Below are 24,878 nucleotides of genomic sequence, written 5' to 3'. Positions count from 1 at the left end.
GTGTACCTTCAAAGCATGGTCCCCTGGTGAGCTGTGCCATTGAGGACCCTGGGGCCAAGAGTAGAGGAAATGGGTAGTTTGGGTTGGGGTGATTTCTCGGCCCTGGGTCCTGAAGGGGCTGAGGTCAGAAAGAACTGAGCAATGTAGCTGAGACAGACTTGAGCACTCATTTCTTTTCCAGACCCCGAAACAGGACCCCCGGGCAGTCAGCCCAGGGCTAAGCTTCCCTGGCCACCAGGACACCGCGGCAGGTCCTGGGGGGAGCAGGCGTGGACACACGGCTGCAGGGGAGGCGGCTCCCAGCCCTGGTGTCCAGGCGTACTTTGTAAGGAGTCACACATTAGTGTCATGTGGTCAGCAGCAGGCTGGAGGGGCAGCTCTGGGCAGAGGCCAGCACCATAGCTGTGTGCTCAAGAGGCACACAGCTGTGCCACCACCTGTGACCTAGGCATTAGGTGCTAATGGGCCCCATGGAACGTGCTGTAGCCAGCTCTGCTCAAAGGGCCAGTGGGCAGAGGAGGCGCTCCCCCCGCGTCTCTGCTTTCCTGACTGGCCAGTCCTGATGGAGCTCTGATCTTCTGCAGGCAGGGAGCACAGCTGGCATTTCTGGTTCTCAAGACACAGAGAGACAGCTAGCCCCTCGGCAACTGCTAGCCTCTGTCAGGTGGGCCTTTTGACGGCAGTGCTTTAGTTACATGACATCCTTTCAGCATAAAAGGCCAAGTACTTTTAATTTTAAAAAATTTTATGAAGTCTAGAAAAATGGTATGGATGAACCTATTTGCAGGGTAGGAATAGAGACGCAGATGTGAAGAACAGACTTGTGGATTCAGCAGGGGAAGGAGAAGAGGGGAGTGAACTGAGAGAGTAGCACTGACTTGTATACACCACCATGTGTAGAATAAATGGTGAGTGGAAGCCGCTGTACAGCACTGGGAGCTCAGCTCGGTGCTTTGCGATGACCTAGAGGGTGCGCTGGGGGGAGGGAGGGAGGGAGGCTTAAGTGGGAGGGGATATATATGTATATATACAGCTGATTTGCATGGTTGTGCAGCAGAAACACAACACTGTAAAGCAATTATCCTCCAATTAAAAAAACGAAAGTAAATAAAAATTTTCAGATTTTGAGAATTTCATGATGATCTACAAAACCAGGGTAAAAACCTACTGATGTAAATTCTGAAGAACATCTATGCAAGAGTCAAACCAAAAGCACACGTGACATTGTTAGATAAGAATCTCCTTAAAATTTAATTGACTAAATGTATTACATTCAATATTCCATGGTTTCTTCTGGACAAAGGGTCTGCATAAATACAAACAAGCCTCTGGGCCTTCTTCCCTAACCGACGAAGAGGAAACACAGGAGGCGAGGGTACACGGACACCTTCGTATTTACATTTTGCCTTTACTTTACAGTTCAGTGCCAGAAATATTTACAGAAAATACAATAAGAAAAAGATCATGTCTTGGCAACATACCAAAATTCATACAAATTGTGTATATGATTTCAAGCAAATAATGATACTGTTTATTTTTTTAGCCACAACTGCCAAGCCCTTCAGAGGAGAAAGATGTTCTTGGTCACTGCAAGAGACAAGGACTTGGGAAACTCGGTTTGCTTCAACAAATATTTATTGGGCGCCTACTGTATGCAAGGCACTGTGGAATCCCAAATTATACCTTTCCCTCACCGTTAAAAAAAGAAAAGCATCTGAAAAAACATGAGTTGATATTCTGAGAAAAACACTATACAGTACATGGCTTCTTTTGCTGCTGAGAACCCACGGTTTGATTCCACGTTAAATGGGTGGATTACCTCCAATCTCTCCATCTCGGGACAAGAGGTTGTCATGGAAATCCCTAAAACAGACCATCTAACACAACTTACCGCTTTATGTAAACATATAAACCAATTCTTTTTTGGAAAAATATAACCAGAACAGGTTTTAAAATGCTGAATGAAGAACAACCAGCAGGAGTGTCAAATCACCTCTGATACATTTTTTTACTGTCCAGTGCGAAACATGTCTTTGAGCAAGGCTGACTTCCACTTTCTTTGGGTAAAGTTCTACCTTCCAATGCAAGTTAAGTACTCTTGAAGACTCTGCTTCTCTAAAAATCACTCTGCAGAACTCGATAAATGTTTCCTCGGTGTATACAGGAAGTAACCACTCATGAAGCCTCACATGTGCAACCTGTAGGAACTGACGTAACTGGCCCAAAGACCTATTTTGTTTTATAAATGAGTCCAAAGGGCTGCCTCAGGGGAGCTGAGGACTTGGAAATGGAGGGTAGCGTGCATGCGTGTTGTGTATATATTGCCAGGAAGGGAGTGGGGGTCAACCCACCAGGTAACGATTCCAGTCAAAGGGCCAATGGATAGGAGGGGGTCTTAGGAGGAAGCACTGGACAAAAAGAGAGCTGGCTGAACAGGAAAACGCAAAAGTACTCCTCACTGTCCTTGGTGCTCTCAGGCAGACGGGGAGAAAGCCCCTTGCCCTCAAATGTGAGAAGGGACTACGAGGGGCTACCTGCCTCTGTCCCTTGGGTAATACATTCCCTGTCACCAAATGCAACATTCATCCATGCCCTCATTCACCTGTTACAGCAGCAACCGAACTGTTCAAGCCAAAGACCCCCCAAAGGTTCTGAACCTCTGTTAGCAAACATCAAGTGGACTATTCAAGGTTATTCTTGGGACTAAATATGCCCCTCTGGCATTATTCTACTCAAAGTGATTTTTACAAAGGCAGTTGAGAGATCTCAGTGACCATGAAACTCACACCCACACTAGTGAAAGGTCTAAGGGTCCTCACCACACTCCCTTTTTAGGTAGATGTGATTTTGAGCAGAAGGAGCCAGCACCTGACGAGGTGTTGCATACCCTGTATTCTGTGCTGTATATACTGGGGTTTCATGCCTCTGGGAGCAGCACAGCCCTGAATCCATCCCGTCTTCCCTGGAAGACCACAGAGTCTTCCAGATCATAACTGTACTCAACACAGTTGTTCACTGACTTATCAAAGCCATTAGAATTACAAAGAGCTGTGACAAATTAGAGCAAACTGAAGCATCATGAAACCCGCCACTAACACGAACAACCACAGTACGTTCTCCTGACAGGAGAACTATGCCAAAGGTCAAAGTGTCATCTCAAGGGTCACACTGTGGAGGCATACCTACACCAGCTATTTTTAGCTTCTGGAATGTTACAAGTTGCACATTAATTTATAGCCTTCTTTGCCCACACCTATTAGAAAGAAGGGCCCATTTTTTTCCCCAAGAAATGTCAATCTGGAATTTCCATGAAAGTTGTTAAATCTCACTCTATAGCTTAGTAGCTGGGCTACTAATTTAAGAGTAGAACTTACTAATCATACATCCCCCTCCCCCATTGCTACCATCTGGGAATATCAATTTATTGCCCAGATTAAAAAGAAAATCAAATGTTATACCCTGAATGGAAACTGGAGTCATAGAAGGAGGAGGTTACCTTTACCTGAGCTTAAAACAAACATGAAGAAAAAAGGTGAGGCAAACTTGGAGAGCTGCTATGCCCACATTTCTTGCTCCTAGATATCAATATATACTTCTGGAATAGAAATATCTGCACTGGGAGTTAGGTCCTATACTATCCCCTGTCCTCTAAGTAAACTACCAAAACATTGAACCAAACAGCCCACTATAGTTCTGACCTACAGAATCTACTGACATCAGAGTTCAAGTAGGAAATCACCCCTTACACAATTGTGATCATTCCTCTTTGGACTTTTAAATGTCACTTATCTTCTTAGCACAAAATAACCTTAATAAAAAAGAAAATAACATAAATATTCTTATGTTATTCTTAATAAACATAAGAATAGGAGAAATGAGCAGTGTACACTCTAGCACTGTAACAGGAATCCTTGTAAGGATGTTCTGGGTCTGGCCACCTCAAAACATTTATCCCTGGCAGAAAAGTAGCAGCGAGGTAACAGAAGTATTTAAAAAACCTGGGCAGGGATTTGTCACGCCTTCAGCTGGCAAAGTCCAGAAAATATGACAACAGCTGTTTCTAAAAGCAGCCACCCCAGGGGGCGGTCACTAATGTTTGTCAATTATGATGAAATCCAGTAGCTCTCTGAGAGAGATCTGAATTAGGAGCGTTGAGAGGCTATTTCCTGAACCCCAAATTAGAATCCTTCATAAACTACTGCAGTTTCCTGCTTGGTCCTGAAATAAGAGACAAGGGATGAAACCAAACAATGTTTAAACCTGTGCTATGAATTTGTATTTCTTAATATTTAACCAAGAAATTACCAAGGAATTACAAACGGTTAACCTGTCGTTTTGTCTCTGAGCTAGACAATAATGAAGAGGGGGGAGGTGTCACTTGTGACTTTTAACTCCACAAACTCCATCTGTATCCCCGTTAAAGGACCAGACCATGCCTCCATTTCAGATCCGTTCCTGGGCTGCCCAGAAACTGAGGCCTTCAGACAGACCTTTGCAGTGATGAGAATAACTTTTTGAAATCTGGAGAGAAACTATGAAATATTTTAATATCAGACTGAGCAAAAACACTTCTGTTCCTTTCTGTCAGTATGACTGCTGGATGACAGATGGATGACAACTGGACCTACGAGTGAGCAGAAAGTTGAGATTCCCTCCTTCTCCTCCACGCTAGCAACATGAGTTTTTAAACGTCCTGGATGATTCTGAGACAGATTTTAATTTTTAACACAACCTCCTAAAAAGTGAGGTATAAAACTATCTTCAACTGCTAATTTGCAAATTTGAGACTACCAATGCACATGTTTAACTGAGATGCATAAAAGCCTTTCTCCTCAAAAGGCTTGTGTTTAAGTAAAATTGTCACTTCTGAAAGAAAAGTTTATGGCTAAAATGTGTATCATCATTACCAGCAGGAATATGATTGTGTCTGGGAGCCCATTTCACTAGAAAGCCAAAAAGTCTTCTCTCAAATGGGTTTATAATGTGTCTCTTCTATTCTGGTGATTAAACAGTAAGCTCTTGGGGAGTGATTTATTTTTACAGTGATCGCCTATCAAATTGCTTTGCTTTGATATTATAGCCCCAAACTAGAGTTCAATAGTCCTAGACAGACAGTGGTCTAAGAACTGCAGTTTTTGAGTCCAACCTCCTGAAAAAGTGAAGTGTAAAACTCTGGCTCCAACTGTTTGTTCCGGTACTTGTTGACAATGTCAGTGATCTTCTGTTTCCGGCGGACGTGTGGTGGGCTGTAGGAGTCACTCTCCAGTCTCTTTCTTCTACAGATATTAATTACAGTCTGCCTCACCAGAAAACCTTGAAGACAGAAGGTTTTCATTCAAATCAATGTGAATAAACAGGTAGCTAGGTGAACTATAAGTATTCAAGTGAACTATTTTTGGCAAACTCAAACTATCTAATTCCATTTACAAAACTCCTCACAGAGACAGATAAAAACTGTCAGAAGAAAGTAAGATAAAACTGTCAAAAGAAACACAATGATGAAGAAAAACAGAATCAAACTCTAGCCTGACAACCCATTTTCTGCCCTGGATTACAAACAAACTATATTCATTTTCCAATACTGGAAGTTTGCGAATTACAGTTCTTCTGGTACTTACTAGATTGAAGCACACTTCAAAACAGAACAAAACATGCTTCCTCTTATAAATAAGAGCCAGAGGATTTTCTACATGTGAGACCTATTAAGTAATATTACCATTTCCTTATTTCTACTTCTTTCTGGTTCATAAAAATGTTAAATAAAAAGAAAAGAAAGAAAGAAACTTCAATCCTTCAGCTACATATGAGGCTTACCGAGCGCTCGCCTACTGACAATCATCCCGTCCACGAGAGGGATGACCATGTTAAATTTTCCAGTGGCTCCTTGAATTTTTATCCGGAATAATCCAGTGTTTAAAGGGTGGATGAAGATGACAGGAACTTCTTTTTCAAGAGCAGTGGATCTTAAGAAAAGAAAAGAACACTCCTTTTACTCCAGATATTCAAGAGCTGTAATCCTAGTCCCCCATGCATGATACAAGAATACCAAGGGAAATACTGCCAGGCAGTGTTTAGATGAGCCAAGTGATCAGTCTGCTCAGAACTCTTCTTCCTGGGAGGCCATGTGGAAGCCCCCCACCAACATCTGGCCCTACATGCCCATCACTCGGGTTAGCCTTTTGAAGCTGACCAAAAAAAGGGCCTAAAATTGTGCTTAGAAAACCACTGGGGACACAGGGTGGAAGGAAAGGCCAGAAAAATACATCGTGGGGAATAACCAATCTAGCAGCCAGCTGCGGGACTTTCACTTAGTTCCTCCTCCTTGCAGGGAACAAAAATGGAGCTGGCCAGAGGGCAGGAAATTCTACCATGTTGAAGACTAGCACCTCAGAGCAAGTGGGAATGTAGCGTAGGCCCACTAAGGGAAGCCCTGATATAACTTTTTTAGGGGCTGGGGAAGGAGGTTGGGAGCACCTTAGTCTGGGGCAGTTGCAGGTGTCCTCCTCAGCAGAGGTGAAGAACGGCTGAATCTTGACACAGCCAAAGCCCTCAAAGCCCCTGAACAGGCAACAGGTGCCAAGGCAAGCAACCACACCCATAGGAGACTGAATGACACATGTGTTGGGGATATGCCAATGCATCTGGACATACCCATGTAACTCTTGGATGCTATTTGTCAGGGTTTTGGTTTGTTTTTGTTTTGCAACACAATGAGCCTTCTTTCTAAAGTGATTTTGGCCAAAGCAACAGAGAGTCAATTTTTCAAGACATCTAATAACAATCAATCCTATACTAATTCTGTCCGTAAGACAAACTCTAAAACTTTGCTAAACTACTAGTAAAATACAAATTTTACAGTTCAAACATATTATAGCACTTTTGACCTAAAAAGTTTAAAACAACAACCAAAAAAACAGTACAAGACACTTAAAAGTTCTCTTCTAAACTAGTTCAAGTAAAGTTTACCTCATGAAATCTATTTTGGTCTCTTCAGCAAGTCAGTGTCAAAAAAGAAGGTTAAAAAGGAGTTAGAAAAACAGGACTGTTCTGTATTAAAGGAGACTGAAGGAATGAGTACCAGACACAAGGCTGAAATGCGTGCTGGTTTAAACAAACCAGCTGCAAAGACTATTTTAGGGGAAATGGAGAAATTTGAATATGAACTGGCTACCAAATGAAATTAAGAAATTATGACTAACTTTATTACTGATAACGTTATCTTTATACATTTGAAAAGTATTATTTGAAAAGTATTAATTTTCAGAGGTGCACACTGATATTCAGAATGTTAGAAAATCTGCAGTTTGCATTAACATACTTTGGCATAAAAAACAGAAATTTTAGGAATGATCTGCCCTATTCTGGAAATTTAAGGCTATGGTTTTTCCAGTGGTCATGTATGGATGTGAGTTGGACTGTGAAGAAAGATGAGCTCCGAAGAATTGATGCTTTTGAACTGTGGTGTTGGAGAAGACTCTTGAGAGTCCCTTGGACTGCAAGGAGATCCAACCAGTCCATTCTAAAGAAGATTAGCCCTGGGTGTTCTTTGGAAGGAATGATGTTAAAGCTGAAACTCCAGTACTTTGGCTACCTCATGAGAAGAGTTGACTCACTGGAAAAGACTCTGATGCTGGGAGGGACTGGGGGTAGGAGGAGAAGGGGACGACAGAGGATGAGATGGCTGGACGGCATCACTGACTCGATGGACGTGAATCTGAGTGAACTCCGGGAGATAGTGATGGACAGGGAGGCCTGGCGTGCTGTGATTCATGGGGTCGCAAAGAGTTGGACATGACTGAGAGACTGAACTGAACTGAATGTTAAAATAAACCCTCTTTCTAATGTTAGACTAAATTCATTTTATATGCAATATAAATCAGAACAGGGAAAATAGAAGGAATTTATTATTTATTTATCAAAGCTAAAATATTTTATGTAAATATTATTTAAATATTTAATATATTTAATATATATTTAACATATAAATATATTTAATAATTTTTAAATGTATATTTATATATAAATTATATAAAAATATAATATATGTTGTATATTAATATATATTTAATATATAAATATATATTATATATTATATATATATGTTTACTTTTTAATATTTAATAATATATAAATATATTTAATATATATTAAAATAATTTAAATTTAATATTTAAATTATTTATTTAAATATTATTTATTTATCAAAGCTAATTTATTTATTATTTAAATATTAATTAATTTATTATTTATTTATCAAAGCTAAAATATCAAGTTAAGCTTGATATAAAGTATTTGTTTAAACAAAAGACAAGACAAGCAAAAAGCTTTGAGATGATAAAGCCTGCACAGACACATTTTTACTATTCTATTTTTAATCCATTTTTGTGCATGAGCAGCTAAAATAAAAATCTTAATATTATAATAAAGTTAGTATCCTGCTTTACTTAGAAATATTTTTCCATTAAATAGCTCATGGGATGAGGATACTTTAACTGCTATCTATCCAAATGTTTTGACCAGTTAAACTCCATTATTTCCATCTAATATTGCTACTCTATTATCACTCTTCATTAATACTTAATTGTCTCCACTTTTCCATCTTTCTTTTTGCCTCAGATAAATGTACAACAGCAATTAATTATGCCATTTAAAAATCCTTGCTAATTTGATCACCTTGTGCATTTATCTACAAACTTTTTTAATTCTTTCTCCATAATTATGTTTACTTCTTACTGTCTTCATCCCTTTTGTTTCATAAAAGTCATTATTTCTTAATTAAACTAGAACCACCATATTATAAAAAATAGCTTTCTCTATGCTTAAAGTCAATATTGATAAACTTCAAGCCACGTAAGGGAGTACCTCAGAGAAGTGCTACTGTTTGCAGTGGTTTCCACACCAGTACTGATTTCTGTCATCAGGTCTGAGAGGGGAAAGTTTTCTGGAAGAAAATCATGGCATTACATTCAATATCTCCCTTCAAGAAAACTCAATTTCCTAAACTCTTTACATAGCAGACAACAAATATATGGACTTTGCTCTCCTAAAACATGTAGTCCTAAATATTCCTCACAAATCAAAAAAAAAAAAATCCATCAAGGCATATTTTAGAAAAGTTCATCTAAAGCAGAGTTTTTAGAGAACGTAATCTATAGTCCTGGAGGGCTTAGAAAGAGCTTTAGAAGTGTTAGAAAGCAACCATTACACTTTCCTATGAACTCTGAGCTGAATGAGATTCTAAGGTAAATACACATTTCTTATGTTCTTATGCAGCTTACATAAAAATCATGAGAAACATATTCATAGCGGAATCCCTAAGGACCAATTAATCTTTACAATGAAACAAGATTGTGGAAAGAGGGTGAGGAAGGTGAACTCCCTTCCCCTTCCCAGAGGTCCTGGGGTGACTGGGAACCACATGAAGTGGGACCAAGTGGCCAGAAACCAGTATCTGCCATACCAAGAAGACCTGAAAGCTCTGTATCCATCAAATCTTCACAACTATGAACTAATTAAGTGCTGAGTCACTCATTTAACAGATTAGTCACCTAAGGTGTAATGAAACCCAAGCTTCCTGAACTCCAGTCCCAGCTCTTGGCCACCATATAGGGCCTATGCTGCCACTCCTTTTAGACATTCAGCAAGTCATTGTCATCCTACCAAAATCTTGTTTATGGACAAAGTCCTTGCACAATACCTATATCATCATAGCGTTCCACCCAGACTACAGAAACTCTTGTCTCGGGTCCAAGGGGAGGCACAGGGCGACCCTGAGGCAGCTTCTTCATTCTGGAACTGGGACTGAGCTGTATGAGGCAGAGAAAAGCAGAAGAGGGGAAAAAAAAACTGGCTTAATAAAACTACAATCATACATTCATCAAGCTATCCAGTGACATAAGGATCAGGTCATGGGAAGTCACTTCCGGAAAACAGTATAAAATACATTTTCAAAAAAGCCCTTCTTTGGTTTCTGTTTATCAAGTCTCAAACTAGAACAAGGCAATGAAAGTCTAAAATATTCAAATAAAAAAAAGATAAGCAATACTGAACAACTATAATTGACATTAATAAAAACAAAATTTGCATACTATGTCTTAATGAGGACTTAAGAGGATGGAGTCTATCTCTGTAACCAGAAGGTAATATGCTTTTTCCATCAGAGTAACATCACTGCTCCGCCTGGGGATCTTTCCAGTGTTGAAGTCTTGTCAACTGCTTTTCCTCTGTCTACTGAGATAATGATACAAAATTTTTTTTTCCCCTTAGTTTGTGAGTAGTCTGCAAAGTATGTGGTAAATAAAAACATTGTGCTTTGCTGATCTTGCTCTTCTCCAAACTGTATTCTGTGAAATCTTTTTTAAATGGAGCAACTTATGATTTTCAAAATCAGTCTACTTCAGAGAGTTTTATACAAGCTAACTTTTTTTCCTAAATCAATTGTACAGGTGAAACCCCTCCCATATTCTTTTAAGCAAATACTTATATTAAAAATAATTTTAAGTGTAGAGAGGTCCAAATTAAAATTCTTTACAATGGAAGAAGGGCTTCAGACAAGTTTGCACAACATTTCTTTCGTCTTTATTATTTATTCTATATCAAGTGTCTTACATCTGTAAACTGATCCTATACTCTTGTTAATTACGACTTGGTCATTTTCCAGTAAGGATTAGGAGATAACACGAGGGGAGAACAAAGACAATGACGTAACATCCACTGATAAGGTCAGAAAAAAGTGTGAAACCAACATGCTCTCTTCTTGCAGTAGCCGCTGTGCCACCTCACTCGGTGCAGTTATTCATACACCGGATTATTCTTCAAAATGCTATCATGTGTGTTGTCAGACTGAAGTTGAATTTTGCATGATTAATGCTATAAAATACATACTATTGTACCTCTAGTGGATATTTCAGGGACCAAATAATAACCTATACTCAAGAAGGAATGGGTGAAAGAACCAAGCATGGAATCGAAATGACTAAATAGAAAAAAGCAACAAAGATGGAATTAGAGTGAATCATCTGTTGCAAGCTGAAAAGAAGAAAATCATGAAAATTTGATTTTAAAAAATTAAGATCCTAATGAATTAGTACAGATATAATTATTTTTTGGGTTAAAGTTAAAAGCTTTTCAGGTGTGATTCTGTAATTACCTAATTACCTCCATTTCATTACAAATTTCTGGAGATTAATCAACAAAGTGACTTACCCTCTGTGAGGAATTAAGATTGTCTGTGTGATTAGGGAAAAGCTCAAGTGTCAGGGATGGCTGTTTCAGTATTCCTGGCATAAGATCCATATTTGAATCACTATCTTGGTCTGAGATGTTACTTTCCAATGAATCAGCTATAGGGTAAAGAAAAATATATATAAATAAAATATCTACTACTTCGTTAGAGCAAACGTGTTTATTAAACTAGCTATGTTAACAGTACAACTTAAATTACTTAAGCAAAGCACTGCTTATAGTGCAAGGGTTGGCAAACCTTTACTGTAAAGGATCAAGTAATAAATATTTCAGGCTTTGCTTGCTGGCTATATAGGTCTTTACTGCATATTCTTCTTTATTTTATTTAAGCCCTTTAAAAATGCAAAAAACATTCTTAGTGTTTTGAATTTGGCCTGTGTGCCATAATTTGCTGGCTCCAGCTCTACTGAATTGCTGCAAATAAGCTGGGCCAGAGACACCAGAGATGGACTCAGTCCACAGAGGATGGTTGGGGCCTGGCTTCTGGAATTAAGGCAGGAGATCACAGCCTTGACATGAAGGCAAACAGCTGCTCAGACATTGACCTAGACCATGGAAGGGCCCTCCTGCCAGGGACACAACTGGCCCCAAAGAAGAGAAAGGGAGGAACCTCAAGTGCAAAATCAAGGGTCCAAGTACAAAGGTTAAGAGGCGGCCAAAGCAGGGTACAGGAAAAGTCATTAGCCTAGAAATGCGAAATGTGAAAGCATGATGTGCAGCATCCCATCCTATGGATGGTCTCATGGAAAAGGTCAAGTTTTCCATCTCCTGTCTGGTCAGGCACAAAGTAATGTACTTAATTTGCAAGAAGCAAAGGTTCAAGGCAAAATAAGACTAAGAATTCAGACTGAGAAGTAATGATCACTCCTGATCCTTGAGAAGAACATGCTTGATGGCCACCTTTTCCAGGTTGGAATTTCTCCACCTCAGTGTTAGAAGACCAGGCAGTTACCACCATGAGAGCCTCCAACTGCAGGATTCTCTGGGGTTCCATACAAAGGCTCTCACATGGAAAGAGGGAAGCAGGTGGGGGTTCACTCATTAGAGAGAGAAATGAATAAACTGAAAAACAGGGCTTCTATGTATCAGTTAAACTAATCAGATTTGTTGTTGTTTAGTCGCTAAGTCATGTCCAACTCTTTTGAGACCCCATTAGCCCGCCAGGCTCCTCTGTCCATGGGATTTTCCAGGCAAGGATTCTGGAGTGGGTAGCCATTTCCTTCTCCAGGGGATCTTCCCGGCCCAAGGATCGAAACTGCGTCTCCTGCATTGGGAGGTGAATTCTTTACCACTGAGCCACCTGGGAAGTCCAATTAATCACATTAAAGAAAGTTAAAAAATGGGTCAAAGTGGATCTCCTTTGCTATTTAAAAATTATTATTAGAGGGTCAGTCTTCTAGTCTTTCACTACCTTCCTCTGGTTAAGAGGAACTAACACCCCATACCTCTGCATAATCTAAAAGCTATCATGTCTTCAAAGCTTAAGAATGTCTTAGATGACTTCAGAATCTCTCCCAGTGCAGTAATACTGCACAAACCAGTGAATACAAAATTGTTCCATACAAAAAACCCAGCACCATAAAAAAATTCTCTTACTTAAGGACTCCACAGGAGAAGGAACCACAAAAGCTATTTCCGTAAGGGCATCGGCATAATACAGCACCTTCTTCTGTCCGTTGAAAATGCTAGCCCCAACGTCTTCAGAGGAAATCACTTCATCTATGAATGAGAAACACTACATCAGTGCTCTGAAAAGCGGGGAAAACCAGTATCACCCTGCTACATGAAATTTAACTGTAGCAGTTAATAAGAAGTGATAATAAATAGAAGGTACATTTCCAACATAAATAATGTGTAGGAAGAATAAACTATAAATGTTCATTAAATGGCTTAACACTAACTTTAAACCATAAAATCTTAATTTCACAGTTGCTGAAACTAAATCAGATCACTTCTGATTAGCAGGACCTTAGTTCATGTGTATCAGGCAGATTCAGGGAATAGTCTTTTTGGAAGAGGTAACAGTAATTAAAAGAGAGACCACCCAGTCCCTCTGAAGGGAGGTGGGGCAGATGTCTGCATGTGTGCACGCTTGCTCGCAGGCTTTGCTGTCCTTGGTCTCTCTGCTGCTCTTCAGCTTTGCTTTTGTGTCATTTTCTCCAGTGATCAGTGATATAATATGAAAATGTACAGGCAGCTTTAATCATAGTATCTGCTCTAAGTCAGCAAGATAGAATTAAGCAAAATAACACTCTTGAGAGCTGGTATAGTTCTCCATTAAAATGAACACAATGCCCTACAAGTAATACGTAAAAGACCAACAACCTGACAAAAAATTGGGAAGAGGAAATAAGTAGTTCTCAGCTAAGAAATAAAAATATGAGATGCTGAAACTCAATCATAATTAAAAATAGAAAACTCCTCACCTAACAGATCAGAAGACACCTAATTTGGTGAGGAGGTGGCAAACGAAGTTTAGACCAGAGTCTAGCAAACTTTTTCTGCAAAGGATCAGATAGTAAATGAAGCTTTGTGTGTCATATGGTCTCTGCCATGACTACTTAAGTCTGCCGTTGTAGTGTGAAAGCAGTCCGATAATACATGAACAAGTGTGGCTGAGTGCCAATAAACTTTACTTACAAAAACAGGCATGGGCTGTAGGTGCTGGCTCCTGGTTCAGATGTTGGGCGGGCATTGTGTCTACCATAGCAGACACTGTGGTTACTGCCCCAACACACTCATTCTTCCCGCCTCCTCGTTCACATCTCTCTCTCAGGGTCATTCCACCTCTCTTGCCACAGCAATGGCTCATGGTGGTCTAAACACTGTGTATTTCTGGCTTTGGGAGAAGGGACGTTCTGAGACCCAGCTAACCTCTCCTCTTTAGACTAGTGTGGTATGTGAATGGTTTTAGCCTGGAATGGCCTTTTTGCAGTGTGAGGAAAGCCAGGATGGGACAAAACCAACACATGGAAAACAGAGCTAAAAGAAAACTGCAGAAAAATAGAGCAGGAGTGCTGATCAAATGGCAATAAAACTGTACACTAATCTCTGGAATTTTAAGTTATATGAGGCAATAAATGACCTTCAAAATCTAGCCCAGTTTGGGTCAGGCTTTCTGTTACTTGCAACCTTAAGCATCCAAGTGATACATTTATACATTTATCAACTTGAAAAATGTGCAAATCTTTGATCAATTCTACTTGTGGGAATTTAGTTGATAAATACACTCAAGGGTAACTATTAAAGGTTATGTGGCAATTGAAATTAGAGCACATTCTCATATACTTTGATTCAACCTTGGTTGAAAGCAGGAGAAAACTATGTCACAAGTCACAATGGTATTTAATGGGAAATTTAAGAGCATAATCTCGCTGACAGAGGAACTCTGCTAATTCAAAGCACTAGATACAGGCATTCCCCACTTTGGAGAGGTATTATTAACTTTCCAGTGATTTCAAGAGCCCTTGGAACAGAAAGCTCCAGCCAGGTAGGGCAAAGGCCTTAAGATTAAACTTATACTTGCTATCCTGATTACAGTTCCTCAGGAGGATTTGCATTGATGTGTATGACTCTCTCAGTCAGCTGTTTACTACAAAGGTTATTGTATCATGTCCTAACAGTGTAACCTTAAATGATAGCCACAAAGTCTAAAAAACATACCTGCTAGTAGAAAAACTATATTAGACAAAGTATACTTGTTAGGAAACTACTGTTTGCTATAATCTAAATTTATTATAATACTGTTATAGAAAATGGAATTTGTTCACTCCCACTATAAAAAACTTACCAACTTTATGATAAGTAAGCCATTAATTTTATATTAGTTGTCATAATGTATGTATATAACATACATGTTTATATATATACATACATAATTATTCCTCATATTAACAGAAAATGTTTGGAAGATGATACAATTATTAAGTGATCTCCTGTGAGGATGAGAGGAAAGAGACTTCTCCATTCCATACCTCTGCCTGTTTTTTTTTTTTTCTTTCGTAAGACTACAAATTCATATTAAAGGAGAAAAGTCAAGAGTAACGAGAAAAAACAAATGACCATATGAGATTTACCTTGTTCAGGTCCTTCACCATCATCGCAAGTGTTAATAGACCAACTGGTGGAAACATGCCCAGTCCACCCAGGGTGTTTGCCCACATCTACTGACCAGCCAAGCGAGAGCAAAAATTCTAGGAAATGTGGCTGAACATTTCTGGAAGACTCCACATTCTTTAAAATCTGAAATACATACCAATCATCAACTATAGTGAAGGAAACAAAAGAGCATATCAAAGTATCTTCATAAAAATTCTCTTCGAAGTGTCTGATAAATCAAGTCCAAGCTGAGAATAAACTGAGAACTACACATATGACTGCAGTTAAACATGCATGCTTCTGGGTTATATAGATCCAGGTTCAAATCCTGGCTGGGCTTTGGGCAAGTTTCAGTTTCTGAAACCCCACTGTTTCAGTTTCTTCATCTATAAAGTGAGTAATAATGATGGCTGTGAAGATCAAATGAGATAAAGCAAGAAAATCCTTTAACTCTCTCCCTAGCAAAATAATTACTGAGCCAGACATGCTTACTAAAAGTAAACAAAAAACACTAGGTCCCTGCCTTCACATAGGTATGTGATTATTTACTTACAAGTCGTGACAAATGCTATAAAAAATATAAACTTGTTAAAAATTCAATAATGACTAGCTATAATTAATAAGTGAGTGGGAAAACATTCTTCTCTGGGTTCAAAGAAGAGAATACAACCATCCCAGATAAAAATGAAGGCTCTCTCCTCTTCACCAGGTACGAAATTTAATTTCTGGGCCCCAGAAAGAAAAGTCCCCTGTTCTAAAACAGTGGTTCTCATCAGGTGGATTTTGCTCTCCAGCAGACATCTGGCAATGTCCGGAAACATTTTTGACATCACAACTGGTGGGGCACTCCTGGGATCTAGTGAGCAGAGGCCAAAGATGCGGCTACATGTCCTATTTTTATAGAACAGCTCCCTGAACAAGGAATTACTTGGCTCAAAACAGCAACACTGTTGCTGTTCAAAGTCCAATGCTAGAAGGAAAATGAGAAATCCTCTACAAATTAAAAATGAAATGGGGAGAGAGGTAGTGTATCAAAATCACCTGGGGAATTTCTTAAACATGAGATTTTCTTAGCCTACTCCAGAACTTCTGTATCAGATCAGCAGAGATAAGATCCTGGAATTACTACTTTCAAGAGGTCTCCCAAGTAACTTCTAATGTAGCCAGCCCACAGATCACTGATGTAGTTCATACAATGCTAACCTAATGAAGTCAAAATATGTGGTTACATCAAATACTTCTCAATCTAGTGGGCATCGTTGCCAGGCCTCATCTCTTAAACACTTCTTTTCAGAAGTGTACCTATTTAGTTTCCCATATCCCTTCATATTCTTTTAAGTGCCAGGAAACTGATCTGACAGCCAGTTTTTGTTTTCTCCCAAATAATTATTTTATTCAGAGGTGAGACTTTTAAACAATTTGAAAATGTAGCCAAGATACAATAAGTAAGTTAAATTCAACTTGTAGGCCACTGACTGGCAGCTTGAAATTCATCTAAATCTTCCCTATGGGGCTAGGGAAGGCAGGATTCAGTCATTCTAAAGGATGCCTCTGGGAATCTTATCGTTTTCTAGTCACCCTTGGTCCCTAAAAAGCTAAGAAAACTCAACTGGTGTAAGAATTACCTCAAGGGTTTGTGTCTTCTTCTATATGTAGGAGGAAAATGGCCCCACTACTCTCATATGAACCATGCATTAGAATTCCTTCAAAATAGATCCCCACCCTCTGCATTTAATCCACTTCTACTGAAGATCTTCCAAAAAACTTGAGTCTACCAGTCTCATCTCTGGCTACCGATAGCCTCCCAAGCTCTAAACAAATTGGAACCAATAATGAATTTTATGAAAATGAAATTCTCTCTCATCTCCAGGGCCTTTGCACATGCTGTTTCTTGATTAGTGACAACCCACTTCTACCTTTTAACCTACTGCCAATGTATACCTGATACATTAGCTTAAAAGTCTTTTATTCCAGGAAGTCTTCTTCAAACCAGGTTAGGTTTTCATGGTATGGCTCCTATAACATGTTCCTATCAGCACACTTTATCATAGTTGTGTGTTTAATCATCTGTCTTTCCCTCTACACAGTAGTTCCAGAAGTCCAGAAACCTTGTATATCTTGTTCACCACTATAACCCAAGCACCTGACAGGAGACACTTGGTAAGTATTTACTGAATCACTAACATGAAATGAGAAGAATTTTCTCCTTTTCTAGTAGTCTGCCAATAATCTGAAATATGCTTGTAGTATAAACATTTTGTAATTCTGGTACATTTCTTTAAGTGTGTTTAATCTGATTAACTAATGGTCTTACAATGATTATAGTGAAACTCCAAGATAATACAGTCATAGTGCTCTACACATGTGAATACATTCTATATTTTACACATCTTCCTTTGGTCCTCTCTTAGTCACAGTTGGTAACTACCTGTCCAATCCATGTTTCAACCACTTATCTCTGATAGACACTTGATCTCCTGACATTTGCTCTCAGTTTTCTGTTCTCACCTATCTTATGTTGTCTTCATCCTTCTCCTAGTCTCTTTGTTACATGTATCCAACTGTGTTTTACTTATTGTTTTTATCCTTTACTTTATTTCAGATGTTCTTCTCCTACTGTGCATGCCTTGACTAAAATTATTTCCTTGTGAAATTACCTGGAAAGTGAGTTCCTCAAGAGGAAAGGGTGTTATCACTTCTACACTTGGGCACATTAAGGGAGCCACAGGGAAGATGGTCAGTAAACAGTTGTTGCTGGGCAGTAAAGCCTAACTTTAGCTTTTCATGGTTAACTTTTGTTATTTTAGTTTTCTGTGTCTTAGGAATCTGAATTCCCTAAGGTAAGAAAGACATGCTCTAGCTCTTCTCTACATCATTCATTGAGAGTCAAAAGACTCGAGGCTCTAGGCACCATAGTTTTCATTAACTCAGTTTCTGAACTGATTCACAAGAAATCTTTAAAGATCAAGAATAACTCACCTTCCACCATAGAGAAGTGCAAGTCATGAACATTTTTTTCAATTTACAGCATAAAAAATTACCCCCAAAATCCAGAAATCTTACCTCCTGGTTTGTTTTCTGGCCTGGCTTCATATAGAAAATAAAAACTGTGTCAAAGGGACGACATGGCAAGAGATCCAGATACCCAATGTCATCAAAAAATCCAGGTATCGTGGAGTCAAGTGCGATAAGGTGAGGAGGTAGACGACTGTTTGCAGGTTCCTACCGCCAAAGGAAGAAAGGAGAAGATATCATCTCTTTGCACTATTCTAATTATAAAAGCAATACTTGCTCATGGTTTAATAAACATTAAGTAAAAAAAATTAAAAAGTGACAGGAATAAGCAGAACCATAATCCCAAACTACAGAAACTATTTAACATTCTTGTGTACTTCCTTCCAGTTCTTTTGCCTTTTTTGTTAAAGACGGTTGAGATTATACTATGTATTTAATTTAAAATCCAATTTTCTCTGTAATACACCAAACTTTCTAGAAAAAATTTAGTATGTATTTTATTCTTATTAATTGCTGGTGGAAATGGAAAATGGTACAGCCATGCTGGAAGACAGTCTGGCAACTTCTTGCAAAGCTAAGCATAATCTTACCATATAGGACAGCAACTGCATAACTTGATATTTTCCCATATGAATTAAAAACATCTACTCAAAAACCTCCACACAAATGTTTGTAACAGCTTCATTCGTAACTGCCCAAACTTGGAAGCAACCAAGGAGTCTCTCTGTAAGTAAACTGTGATAAATCCACCCAATGGAATATTATTCAATGATAAGAAGAAGTGAGCTATCAAGTCACAGAAAGACATGGAGGATCCTGAAATGCAAACTGCTAAGTGAAAGAAGCCAATCTGAAGAGACTACATACTATGATTCCAACTATATGACGTTTTGTAAAAGGCAAAACTGTGGAGATAGCAAAAGATCGGTAGTTGTCAGGAGTTGGGGGAATTTCCAGAGAAGGGGAGGGATGACTAGGAAGACTACAGTGGACTTTAGGGCAGTGAAACTCTTCTCTATAGTGTTATAATGGTGGACATATATGATTTCATATTTGCCAAAACCCACAGAACTGTACAATACAGAGTGAACACTAATGTAAACTATAGAGTTCAGTTAATAATCCATCTGATACTGGTTCGTCAATTGTTACAAATTATGTCACAACAATGCAAGATGTTAGGAGAAAATACATGTGTGGAGGAAGAGAGGTTATATGGAAACTCTCTACACTTTCTACTTGGCTGTTCTGCAAACCTAAGTGCTTTAAAAAGTAGTCTATTACTTTTTATGCATTTCTTGTTTTGTTTTCCCCCTGATCCCTTATCTTCTTTGAGATCTTGATCTTGACCAGCAAGTTGTATCATCCCTGGTATTTTTCAGGAAAGCAGCCCTCAGAGATGGCAAGGATTACTCTTTTCCTACTCCAAACAAGGGCTGAGGCAACACCCTGTCTTTAAAGACACCACTATTTCTGCAGTCAAACAGAAGAGTATTAACACTATGAAAAAAGACTACAGATAGCCTTGTGTCAATTCAGGTCAGATTTCTCCACTAAATGAATTTTCTACAAACATACAAAAAACGTTCTGCTTTTCATTTTTCACTCTGAAATCGTGGAGAAGGAGCTGCAGTCTGGCAGTGTGCTGCAACACATCTTGTAGGACGAGGGCTCCTGGTTCTTTTTTTTTTTAAAGCTACCTCATCAGCTTGTTCTCCGGATGATCTTCTAATTCAGGAACATAACACATATGTACTTTATATCTCTTAATAACTTCTTCAAGTTTTTTCCTCTAGGTCTGTGTTTTTCCTAATAAATTTTGTTAGGATAACTTTTATCAATATCACAGTTGTAACTGAGTTATTTTGCATTGTATTTCTAACTGGATATTAACAGCTATAGTCATTAATATTTGTACTTCATATGTGGGGATCTTAACTTTCATTTACTTTAAACACTCTACTGATTCTCCTTCTTCTTGTCATTCAGTAGCTCAGTCGTGTCCGACTCTTTGTGACCCCATGAACTGCAGCACGCCAGGCTTCCCTGTCCTTCACTATCTCATGGAGTTTGTTTAAACTCATGTCCACTGAGTCAATGATGCCATGGCTGCCTAACTAGAAATCATATTACCTGGGAACTGTCTTTTCCTTTCCAATGGTTTTTTCCCTCTTACTTAGTTTCTTTTAGTATTTCATTGACCTTCCTGGTTTTGATATTATACTATAGTTAGGTAAGATGTTACTCACTGGGGGAATCTCCCTACACATTTTTTTTTTTTTTTTAAACATTTCCTCATTCTCCATCTTGTTTCCTAAATGGGCTGCCATTTACACAGATCTACATTACTGGCCCTGGTGAAGTTTTTGGCTGTTTATTCATTTTTTAAAAATCAGACTGAATATTGTTTTGCTGAATATTGACTGTTGTACTGACTGATCTGCTAACAGAATCAAATTATTTTCTTAATAACTTTACTAATATTTACCCATAACTGACTCTCCTGCATTCCTAAGATAAACTTTACTTGGTTGTAGAAGTTAATTTGTTTAACATGCTGCTGAATTCAGTTTTATTAGTATTCTCCTTAATACTTTTGTATATACTTTTGCATGTGTGTTCTGTCAGGTTTAAGTTATTAGAGGTACGCTTAGATTCATAAAATAAATCAGGCTACTTTCTGACTTTCCCTATGTTCTGACCCAGTTGAGAAAGTACAGGAATTATTTTCTTCAAAGATTAAACATTTCAACTACAGTAGGTAACATGAAAGGAAACTGCAATCTCAGAGATTTGTCTTGTCTCCATTCAGTCCATAGCATGCAATCATTTCCTTCTAGAATGTTTTTATGTACTGCTTCTACTCTGTCCAATTTTCTCCACCAGGAATATCACTAATCATCTGTAAGATTGTATCTTTGTTCCTTTCTTTCCACATTTACCACTGCATTTCTCATTATTTCCTCTTTCTGTTCTTTTCTTCTGCATTTTAAGAGTTTTATTTTTTAGTCTCCACCACTAATTCAATTTTCTACAACATAAAATATTTTTCATCTACATGCCAAAATCCAAACTCAAGACAGCAATGTTCCCTTCTACTTTTCTTAAAAGTTAAATGGCCTTTAGCCAAGTAGCTGCTAGAGAGTAAGGCAGGGGGCAACTTGTACAATAAGTGACTTCTTGCCTGGCAATCTTCAGTTGGGTTTTTCAAAATAAACAGGCTTAGTACAAATTCTAAATTCACATACATGGAAGCTATTTCACATTTTTGAGGCCCTGTTTCTACATATGTGAAATAGAGATACTACCACTTTCCTAGTAAAACTGTTTTAATGAAATTAAGAATAATGGCAACATTTACCTCACAGGCTGGCTGACTCTGTTCTATGCACTACATGAAATGCCTGACACAACCACAGTGAGATGATACCTTTATCACCCCTATTTCAGACATGAGGAACTAAGGCTCAGAAGTTGGGTAACTTTCCCAAGATCACACAGCTGGTACGTAGTGATGCCAGGACATAAACCAAGACAGTCTGACCCCAGAAACTGCACAACCTAACAAGTGTTTACACTCGTTCCTTTTCAAAAGTGGCATGAAACAACAGTCAACTGTAGACCATACTTTCAGTCATAAACTTTACCAGAGAAAAGTTTTAACATTCTTTTTCTAACTGCTTATAGATGTCATTAATATATATATAATATGAGTTCTACAGCACCTAGGAAAAGTCAAAGGTGGATATACTATCAAAGCAGCTCTCACAACAGAACTCTGAATACATTCATGGGAAAACTGTCTTGGAGCTCATATTGTAGGCTGCAGCATCATAGAATTTTATTTCCTTGTATGAAAGGTAAGATTTTAAATAGTTTCTGTTTTTTTAATTCTCCATCTTCACAAAAATGCTTTAGCTATCATTAGTTGAATGTTAACTTATGAATATATTTACTCATAGAAGTTTATGAAAATTACCTTCAATGCTTCTAAAGACAAAAATCCGAAGTGTGAAAGGAAAAGACGTGCTGTTTGGAATTCCTGGGCAGGGGGTGGGGGCTTACAATCTGTAACTGGATCAGGAAAACTTCTCTTCTGCAATTCCTCCTCACTTTGTTGCTCAAGGTGTATTTCATAAGCGATCTGCTGGGCCATGCCATTCCTTAATTTTTCATGTCTCTCTTCTAACTGAAATAAACCGAACATTTCATTTTGGGGGAATTATCATATCAGGATTAATCTTAATTTTTAAATGAAAATAAGGCTACAAGCAACAAAACAGAAGATAATTTTCAGTGATCAACACTGAGCTTCAATTCAATACAACCAAGAGCAAATACGCATAAACCAAGCAAAAATGTTTTAAAGTTAAAATAAAACCCCAAGAATGTTCCTATAGCCTCAAAAATTGCTCCTTTATCTCCTCGCTATAAGTGAAACCATTCTGTCTCTGCTTCCCTTTACACTGGCAAGAAAGGGGGCAGAGTTGCCATTCTCTGCCATGTCCCCTCCATCTTCCACATCATTTTCCATCTTCTTCCAGACCCCTGTCCATCTTTGTCCTGCAAGGATCTCCTCATTCTTTGAAGTCCACAACTGCATGGATTAGCTGCTGTACTCTTGGGAGTTACCTCTGCTTTCCTTCTGATCTATCCTATTTAAAATTTCATCCTCTTTGGTGAATAGCCTGGCCTACATTCCTACAACTTCCTCAACCTTCACAACTCTGGCCATTCATGACAGACTCTGTACTTCAAATGTGCTGTACTTTCAAGAGCTCCAATTTTGAAATTCCTTTCTTACAGCTCACCTGTATACCCATTCTCCCTTTACCATCACTGTGGGGTAAACAACCCCTCTATTTCTCCAAGGCTTCTGGCTTCATCTATGTCCCAACCAAAACTAAACCCCCAAATCTGACATCTTAATACCCTCTTCTAAGCATATAAAATGGCTATGTTATTCCTTATGCTTCTATTCACCTGGCCAATCTCCATATCACTCAGATTTTTTTATTTATGCCTCTGGATACCAAGAACTTTTGAAGAAAGTCAGCAGAATGAGTTAAGTAACTTCACTACAGATGATACTACTTAATCTAGCAAGGCTGCCTGCAATTTTAAGAAGCATCCTTGCTTCCCTATGTCATTTCTAAGAACTAAGATTAAAATTTAAATAAGCAGCTTCAATTTCCGTCCCTTCCACCTCTAAATGTGTCTGAACCTAAACCAAGCCTCTCTTCTCTCCTATCTTACCAGAAGGACCCCTTTTCTAGATACAATCACAGATTTTCTTGACCCAATTGCCTCCAGGGCCTTATTCTATTACTTATCATTTCCTCAGCCTGCCTCACAGTGTAGGCTGCTGACCCTTCTTCACTGGCTCCTTCTACTTCTGATTCTTCTTAAATTAAAAAAAAAAAAAAAAAGAAAGAAAAATTAGCCCTGCCTTTCCTTCACTAGGCCATTTCCTCATTCTATTTTCTACTCTGTACCTTTTGCTTCCCTGGTGGCTCAGAGGTAAAGAATCCACCTGCCAATGCAAAAGATGCAGGTTCAATCCCTGGGTCGGGAAGATCCCCTAGAGGAGGAAATGGCAACTTATTCCAGTATTCTTGCCTGGAGAATCCCATGCACAGAGGAGCCTGGCAGGCTATAGTCCACAGAGTTGTAGAGTTGGACATGACTTTAGCAACTAAACAACAACCTTTCCCCTTACTGCTAACAGTTAACAGTGTAGCCTATATTCACTGCCTTTTCCTCATTAACCATTCATTCCCCAGACCTTACACTTTAATACTCCTTTGAACTTGATCTCAAAGGTCACCAACATTTCATAACAAAATCCAGGGGCCTCTTCTTAGTGTTCCTTCCCCCAGTCTCTCCAGCATCTGATACTATAGGCAGCCTCCATACCTGCCCTTCTATTCGCTCATGCCCTGACATACCTGTCTTTCATTTCTTAGAACTCCTCTTCCTCGACCTAAGCAACCAATTATTTAATCTAGTTAAGTACCTACATTAATCTAAAGCCAAGTAATTTTTTCCTAAACCTGTCCTCTTCCTAATGTCTATATTTCTATAAATGGCACTAATATCTTTGCCACTCAAGCCTAAAATCTAAAGTTCTTCAGCTCTTTTCTATCCCTCATCAATCCAAGACTGTCTGGATCAAAATATTTCTATGAGACATGCCATATATTTAAACTTTATACTACCAGTAAGACAGTCCTTCCCATCCCCTGCCTGAGTTGTCATAACGGTCTCTGAATTGGTCTCCCCTCTTCAAATATCCTCCACTAGGGTTGGATCATGCCCTCACACTAATGAAACCACAGACCAGTCCAGTTCCTTTAGACTGGTTCCTTTGGACATCGGCAGCCCGATGTCAAGTTCCTTTCACTTAGCCACAATCTCTATTTGTCTTACTACATGGCAACCTCCTGGATGACAAACATCTAGGTCATCTTAAGAACCACCTCCAGGGATAACAAACAAAGGCAGTATCTTGATCGCAGAAG

At 38.7% G+C, this 24,878-nt stretch overlaps 1 protein-coding gene across 5 annotated transcripts in view; it reads right to left on the bottom strand.

The window, feature by feature from the left end:
• Positions 1-1,224: 1,224 nt before the first annotated feature.
• Positions 1,225-24,878, bottom strand: part of RALGAPB (Ral GTPase activating protein non-catalytic subunit beta) — a 90,803-nt gene continuing 67,149 nt past the window's right edge. For all 5 annotated transcript variants that reach the window (XM_055545021.1, XM_055545020.1, XM_055545022.1 and 2 more), the window contains 9 exons: positions 22,337-22,546; positions 18,406-18,564; positions 15,321-15,486; positions 12,841-12,963; positions 11,206-11,342; positions 9,698-9,806; positions 8,863-8,941; positions 5,815-5,963; positions 1,225-5,313 (listed from right to left, as the gene is read on the bottom strand). In XM_055545021.1, coding sequence (XP_055400996.1) covers positions 5,120-5,313; positions 5,815-5,963; positions 8,863-8,941; positions 9,698-9,806; positions 11,206-11,342; positions 12,841-12,963; positions 15,321-15,486; positions 18,406-18,564; positions 22,337-22,546 — 1,326 coding nt within the window. In that variant the 3' untranslated portion in view covers positions 1,225-5,119. The remainder of the gene's footprint in view (positions 5,314-5,814; positions 5,964-8,862; positions 8,942-9,697; positions 9,807-11,205; positions 11,343-12,840; positions 12,964-15,320; positions 15,487-18,405; positions 18,565-22,336; positions 22,547-24,878) is intronic.

Source organism: Bubalus kerabau, chromosome 13, assembly GCF_029407905.1.
Source record: "Bubalus kerabau isolate K-KA32 ecotype Philippines breed swamp buffalo chromosome 13, PCC_UOA_SB_1v2, whole genome shotgun sequence".
Lineage (NCBI taxonomy): Eukaryota > Metazoa > Chordata > Mammalia > Artiodactyla > Bovidae > Bubalus > Bubalus kerabau.
Note: the sequence above shows the minus strand (reverse complement) of the source record. Positions and strands in the feature narration are given on the sequence as shown.